Below are 7529 nucleotides of genomic sequence, written 5' to 3' on the forward strand. Positions count from 1 at the left end.
GGTAGTACCAATAAGCTTTACCTCTACAAACACTACAATAGTGTTTTGCACCAGAACATTAATGGTTGCTTTTATATTCGGATTTTTTATAAAGTTTTAAATTATGGTCTATGTTTGGAAGTTCAGTTTTGTTTATGTTTTAGTTTGGCGTTTGTGGTCTCCTTGGTGTCACGAGGAGTACCGTGAGAGCCTCGACCCACACGACACACAGTCTGGCATGCCCTCAAAGGTTGAGTCAGAGTGCAACATTTGTTACCTATGCAACAATATTGTTATGTTAACGTAACTGAAGTTATAGAGTAACAAACCATCACCATTGGAGAAATGTGTTCACTTGCCTGCAATTACTGTTCATAAGGTTCACTCATCGGCAGTTTTAGAGAAGCAGAAGTGTTTTCTGGCCAGTAAGCAAGCTATGAACTCTTAAATGACTCAGTCATCTGGATAGTCTCTGGGTAATAAAACTATTTCACCTTTATTAGTGTAACAGTTTAACTCAAACAAAATCTGTTTACTAAAATAAATGTTCAAATTGCCTTACGTTAACGAATGACTTAGGCCTTATCCATCCTGCTTATCAAGCTTGATAATCGTATTATTCAGCGTCCGACTCACTTTGAGATTCCTTGTCGATGGCCCTGTCAATCACCTCTTGCTGTCTTCACACATCAGCACAGTATCATACATAGCTGAGACAAATTCTAGGCCATTCCTCTATCAGAAGAACTCACCATCCCCACCGACGGTGCCTGTTAAACAGTCACAAAGTTCAGTCATTTGGTGACTGGTTCTCCACAGAAAAGCTAACCAAATCCTGAGAATAATCAAGCGTACTTTTACTTTCAAGGAAAAGAAAATAGACGTTCAGTTGTATAAGTCTCAGGTGAACCCCCACCTGGATCATAGCACCCAGGCATGGAGACTTCGGGCCGGATTCAGGAAGATACTTACGCAGGTTTTTCCTCTTAGCTAAGAACGTTTTCCCTCTTAGCGCCTTCGTGGCGGCTACGTCCGTATTCAAGTAGCTACACTAAGTGGAAAAACCTTCGTAAGTTCATTCCGGGATTTAAGTGTGGTTTCGACCACTCGTAGCTTTACGTAAACTGGATATAAGTCATTTTTTCTCTACTACATAACACTGAGATCGATTTATGATATTGGAACATGACCAAAATATTATAGCTGGTGAATCTAGTGAAGAGGAGTCCTTCGTGTTAGTTATATATGCATTCTCTGCTTGAAACTTGAAGTAAATATGTGTTTGATGATAGTAGAATTAGTTTTATAATAGCAAGATATTATACCAGTAGTTATTAAGTAAATAAACACTGGTGAACATGAAATATGAGAGAAGGTGATGAGCCCTGCCTGATGGGATCATTTACTATCACCAAATGCCCCTGTTCACCTAGTAGTAAGGGTGTACCTTAGCTATACATACCCATTTCTAATTTATTTAGTTTGGTTTTATTTTGAAATTAAATCTGGGTGAGACATAAAATAAAAATATGCTGCACAAATGATGTTAGGTAAGGAGAAGGGTAAAAATGTCAAAAACTTTATTCATTGAATACTTAAAGCTATAATTATGACTATATAGATTATTAAAAAAGAGAGAGGGAAGTAGGGGTCCAAGACCTCTTCCTGTTATACAATTTGGGTGTGGAACAAGTAATTATCAAAAGAAGGCACCATGCCGGGAAGGCTATGTAGCAGTAAGGCAGTGAGATGAGGCAGCTACTTATTTGAGAAATGCTTATTTTATTTACCTTATAAGCTGAGGCAAATTATTTTATTTGAGGAGTACTCAGCTGATTCCTGTACATTTAGCATGGAACAAATTTGTGTCCAAGACCTCTTCCTGTTACTCAATTTGGCTGTGTGTAACCAAACTAGAAGTGCTCTACAAATCAAGGGACCCAGAATGTGGAATGACCTCCCGAATCATGTCAAAGGCTGTACCTCTCTCAACCAGTTTAAGAGTTAAACCAAGTACTGCCTAATTAACTCCATGTAACCTAACTTACCTCCTAAATGTCAACCCATATCTTGCTATTTTTTAAACAACGCTGTTCACCAACATGTGCAATTGCTGAGTTATGCTATGTTAACCCCCCTTTTTGTATTTTTTATTCCTTCTTTTAACACAATTTATACCTAATCCCGATTACTATTAAGTTTTAGTCTGTGTTTTTCCCCCCACACCTTGCCCGAAATGCTATGAGTATTAGTGGCTTTAGGTATTGTATGTACTAGCTCTGTCTATAAATCCAACATTATGTTTGTAAATCAACTGTATGTACTTTTCCTGAATAAAATGTATTTATTATTTATGTTTTAATCAGCAAGTATTAAAAGAAGGCACCAAGCTGGGAAGGCTATGTAGCACCATTGTGTGTAACAATAAACCAATTTTTTTTTTAACAAATAATGCACCTGTGTGGTAAAACAAATCCTGTCAGCTGTAAAAATATTGATGCAGTTATTTAAATGAAATGTATAATGAAAGAAATATTACTGGTTTATTTTTATCTTATCTTTTTGTACTGTACAGTATATCCAAGGAAGTGAAAAATTGAGACATAATGCACAATTTAATGAATGATTAGCATGGATTAGCAGTTCAAAAGAAATATGACTAATACATATCAACATGAGATCTTAATGATCCATGGTCAACATGATTTAATAAGGATAATACAGTACAGAATTTGTAATAATACAAATTATAATTTAAAATCTATATTACTGATTTTTTTTATTAAGAAGATTAGGTATACACAGCAATGTACTGCTACCCTATTCTATATGGAATATTACACAGTGTAGATAAAAAACTAGCTATAAGCTTATCTAATACTCCCATCTCACAGGATGGTTAGACATACTGTACATGGAATCAATTTAGAAAATACCAGCCTCAATACAAGAAACAAATCAACTCTGACTAAACAACTCTAAGCAATTTTCACAAGAGGTAAGCACTGAATCATGGAAACATTATATTATAATTACTCTTACCAGTTTCTACAAGACTCCTCTCAAACAATGTATTTTTAAACAGGTTTAGGTATACACAGCAATGTGCTGCTTCCCTATTCTGTATAAAGGACCACATAGTGTAGATCAAAAACCAGCTACAAGCTCATCCAACATCCTCACCTCACAGGATGGCCAGTCATACATGGAATTAGGAGAGAACAAAATACTTAATGCTGATCTATTAGCCTCCACTGGCAAAATCTGGGTGCAGCACAAGAATATCTTCCAATATTCCTGAGTGTATGAAGTAATTACAGTGCTCAAAATACCTCATACCATTTGGTATGAAGTCACTGATAACAGGACAATCACAGATATAGTGTTGGAGAGTATGTTCTCTCAAGTAGGACTGAAAACAGATGTTTTTTTCCACCAAGAGGGCTATAAACCCATGGAACCGCCTACCCGCTGAAGCCGAAAATGCCAAATTCCAGCTAAAAAATATCATTAAGACAATTGGCGGGCCCTTTAACAAGCCGCCGGCTTTCTGTCCTCTTCGAGGTCACTAGATAGTTAGTGGCCCTTGGGTAAATTCAGTAAATATATACAATAATTGTCAGCGCATCTTCCGAGCAACAAGGACAGCTACACAGTATCTCTTAGAATTACGTAGGTAAACAACAAATGTAACATATTTGTTTACTACAATGTCGGTGCTGGCTGTAGAAGTTGATAAAAACATTGTTTTACTTCGAAATATACTAATTTTATAAGAAAATTCGACGTAAATAGGAGGCAGTAGAGCTCCGATAAGCCAGCGCTAAATCTTCAATATGAAGAATGTTGCTGCTCTCTGATTGGCCAAACGAAACACAGTAGTGACCTCTATCGGCACGCAGGTGAACCAACAATTTTCTTCCTAAGTGGACCTTATTGAATCGCACCTAAGCATCTTCTTAGGGCGCACTTAGGAACCTTCGTAGCAAACCCACTAACGAAGAAATACACAGAGCTTCCTGAATCTAGGTCCTCGTCTTCAGAGACACAGCTGCTCTGGCAGCCGCTGTTGCTGTCACTCATCACCTGAGAGAGGTGGTCTTCACCCGTCACCACAACTGACACTGTCCGTTCAGGTGTAAGACAATGTCTTCCCTCAAGCCCCATAGTGTTATAGATCACGTGGCCGCCTCCAGCTCCTGGGTACCGCCTGGCTGCCAGGAGTCTGCCAGCATATACCAGCAGACTGGAGACGAGAGCCACAGCATTTCTTAGTATTCTGGTACAAGTGTCTTCATTCCGCTTACCAAGGTCCCCAGTGACGTCTTGGCTCTTAGTCAGGTCCTCAGTGACGTCTTGGCTCTTAGTCACGTCCCCAGTGACGTCTTGGCTCTTAGTCAGGTCCCCAGTGACGTCTTGGCTCTTAGTCAGGTCCCCAGTGACGTCTTGGCTCTTAGTCAGGTCCCCAGTGACGTCTTGGCTCTTAGTCAGGTCCCCAGTGACGTCTTGGCTCTTAGTCAGGTCCCCAGTGACGTCCTGGTTCTTAGTCAGGTCCCCAGTGACGTCCCGGCTCTTAGTCAGGTCCCCAGTGACGTCCTGGTTCTTAATCAGGTCCCCAGTGACGTCATGGCTCTTAGTCAGGTCCCCAGTGACGTCTTGGCTCTTAGTCAGGTCCCCAGTGACGTCTTGGCTCTTAGTCAGGTCTCCAGTGACGTCTTGGCTCTTAGTCACGTCCCCAGTGACGTCTTGGCTCTTAGTCAGGTCTCCAGTGACGTCTTGGCTCTTAGTCAGGTCCCCAGTGACGTCTTGGCTCTTAGTCAGGTCCCCAGTGACGTCTTGGCTCTTAGTCAGGTCCCCAGTGACGTCTTGGCTCTTAGTCAGGTCCCCAGTGACATCTTGGCTCTTAGTCAGGTCCCCAGTGACGTCTTGGCTCTTAGTCAGGTCCTCAGTGACGTATTAGCTCTTAGTCAGGTCGCCAGTGACGTCTTGGCTCTTAGTCAGGTCCCCAGTGACGTTTTGGCCCTTAGTTACGTCCCCAGTGACGTCTTGGCTCTTAGTCAGCACCCCAGTGATGTCTTGGCTCTTAGTCAGGTCCTCAGTGACGTATTGGCTCTTAGTCATGTCGCCAGTGACGTCTTGGCTCTTAGTCAGGTCCCCAGTGACGTCTTGGCTCTTAGTCAGGTCCCCAGTGACGTCTTGGCTCTTAGTCAGGTCCTCAGTGACATCTTGGCTCTTAGTCAGGTCCCCAGTGACGTATTGGCTCTTAGTCAGGTCGCCAGTGACGTCTTGGCTCTTAGTCAGGTCCCCAGTGACGCCTTGGCTCTTAGTCAGGTCCTCAGTGACGTATTGGCTCTTAGTCAGGTCGCCAGTGACGTCTTGGCTCTTAGTCAGGTCCTCAGTGACATCTTGGCTCTTAGTCAGGTCCTCAGTGACGTATTGGCTCTTAGTCAGGTCCCCAGTGACGTCTTGGCTCATAGTCAGGTCGCCAGTGACGTCTTGGCTCTTAGTCAGGTCCCCAGTGACGCCTTGGCTCTTAGTCAGGTCCCAGTGACGTCTTGGCTCTTAGTCAGGTGCACAGTAACGTCTTGGCCCTTAGTCAGGTCGCCAGTGACGTCTTGGCTCTTAGTCAGGTCCCCAGTGACGCCTTGGCTCTTAGTCAGGTCCCCAGTGACGTCTTGGCTCTTAGTCAGGTCCCCGGTGACGTCTTGGCTCTTAGTCAGGTGCACAGTGACGTCATGGCTCTTAGTCAGGTCCCCAGTGACGTCTTGGTTCCTAGTCAGGTCCACAGTAACGTCGTGGGTCTTAGTCAGGTCCTCAGTGACGTCTTGGGTCTTAGTCAGGTCCCCAGTGACGTCTTGGCTCTTAGTCAGGTCCTCAGTGACGTCTTGGCTCTTAGTCAGGTCCCCAATGACGTCTTGGCTCTTAGTCACGTCGCCAGTGACGTCTTGGCTCTTAGTCAGGTCCTCAGTGACATCTTGGCTCTTAGTCAGGTCCCCAGTGACGTCCTGGTTCTTAGTCAGGTCCCCAGTGACGTCATGGCTCTTAGTCAGGTCCCAGTGACGTCCCGGCTCTTAGTCAGGTCCCCAGTGACGTCATGGCTCTTAGTCAGGTCCCCAGTGACGTCCCGGCACTTACTCAGGTCCCCAGTGACGTCCTGGTTCTTAATCAGGTCCCCAGTGACGTCTTGGATCTTAGTCACATCGCCAGTGACGTCTTGGCTCTTAGTCAGGTCCCCAGTGACGTCTTGGCTCTTAGTCAGGTCCCCAGTGACATCTTGGCTCTTAGTCAGGTCCCCAGTGACGTCTTGGCTCTTAGTCAGGTCCCCAGTGATGTCTTGGCTCTTAGTCAGGTCCACAGTAACGTCCTGGCTCTTAGTCAGGTCCCCGGTGACGTCTTGGCTCTTAGTCAGGTCCTCAGTGACGTCGTGGCTCTTAGTCAGGTCCCCGGTGACGTCTTGGCTCTTAGTCAGGTCCTCAGTGACGTCGTGGCTCTTAGTCAGGTCCCTGGTGACGTCTTGGCTCTTAGTCACTTCGCCAGTGACGTCTTGGCTCTAAGTCAGGTCCTCAGTGACGTCTTGGCTCTTAGTCAGGTCCACAGTAACGTCCTGGCTCTTAGTCAGGTCCCCGGTGACGTCTTGGCTCTTAGTCAGGTCCTCAGTGACGTCGTCGCTCTTAGTCACGTCCCCAGTGACGTCCTGGCTCTTAGTCAGGTCCCCAGTGACGTCTTGGCTCTTAGTCAGGTCCCCAGTGACGTCCTGGCTCTTAGTCAGGTCCCCAGTGACGTCCAGGCTTTAGTCAGGTCCCCAGTGACGTCCCGGCTCTTAGTCAGGTCACCAGTGACGTCCTGGCTCTTAGTCAGGTCCCCAGTGACGTCTTGGCTCTTAGTCAGGTCCCCAGTGACGTCCCGGCTCTTAGTCAGGTCCCCAGTGACGTCCTGGCTCTTAGTCAAGTCCCCAGTGACGTCCTGGCTCTTAGTCTGGTCCCCAGTGACGTCCTGGCTCTTAGTCAGGTCCCCAGTGACGTCCTGGCTCTTAGTCAGGTCCCCAGTGACGTCTTGGCTCTTAGTCACGTCCCCAGTGACGTCTTGGCTCTTAGTCAGGTCCACAGTGACGTCCAGGCTCTTAGTCAGGTCCCCAGTGACGTCGTGGCTCTTAGTCAGGTCCTTAGCGACGTCGTGGCTCTTAGTCATGTCCTTAGCGACGTCGTGGCTCTTAGTCAGGTCCTTAGCGACGTTGTGGCTCTTAGTCACTTCCCCAGTGACGTCGTGGCTCTTAGTCAGGTCCCCAGTGACGTCCTGGCTCTTAGTCAGGTACTCAGTGACGTCGTGGCTCTTAGTCACGTCCCCAGTGACGTCCCGGCTCTTAGTCACGTCCCGGCTCTTAGTCAGGTCCCCAGTGACGTTCTGGCTCTTAGTCAGGTCCCCAGTGACGTCCTGGCTCTTAGTCAGGTCCTCAGTGACGTCGTGGCTCTTAGTCAGGTCCCCAGTGACGTCCTGGCTCTTAGTCAGGTCCTCAGTGACGTCCAGGCTCTTAGTCAGGTCCCTAGTGACGT

The 7529-nt window shown here is 45.8% G+C and overlaps 1 protein-coding gene across 1 annotated transcript; it reads right to left on the reverse strand.

Annotated features, from left to right (window-relative positions):
* Positions 1-595: 595 nt before the first annotated feature.
* On the reverse strand, positions 596-5454 carry LOC138364994 (mucin-19-like). The gene is made up of 3 exons (XM_069325085.1): positions 5011-5454; positions 3950-4911; positions 596-659 (listed from the first exon to the last, which is right to left on the reverse strand). Exons 1-3 carry the CDS (start codon positions 5452-5454, stop codon positions 596-598), a joined length of 1470 nt encoding a protein of 489 aa, XP_069181186.1.
* Positions 5455-7529: the final 2075 nt, after the last annotated feature.

The sequence above is a fragment of the Procambarus clarkii genome, chromosome 15 (genome assembly GCF_040958095.1).
Source record: "Procambarus clarkii isolate CNS0578487 chromosome 15, FALCON_Pclarkii_2.0, whole genome shotgun sequence".
In the NCBI taxonomy this organism is placed as follows: domain Eukaryota; kingdom Metazoa; phylum Arthropoda; class Malacostraca; order Decapoda; family Cambaridae; genus Procambarus; species Procambarus clarkii.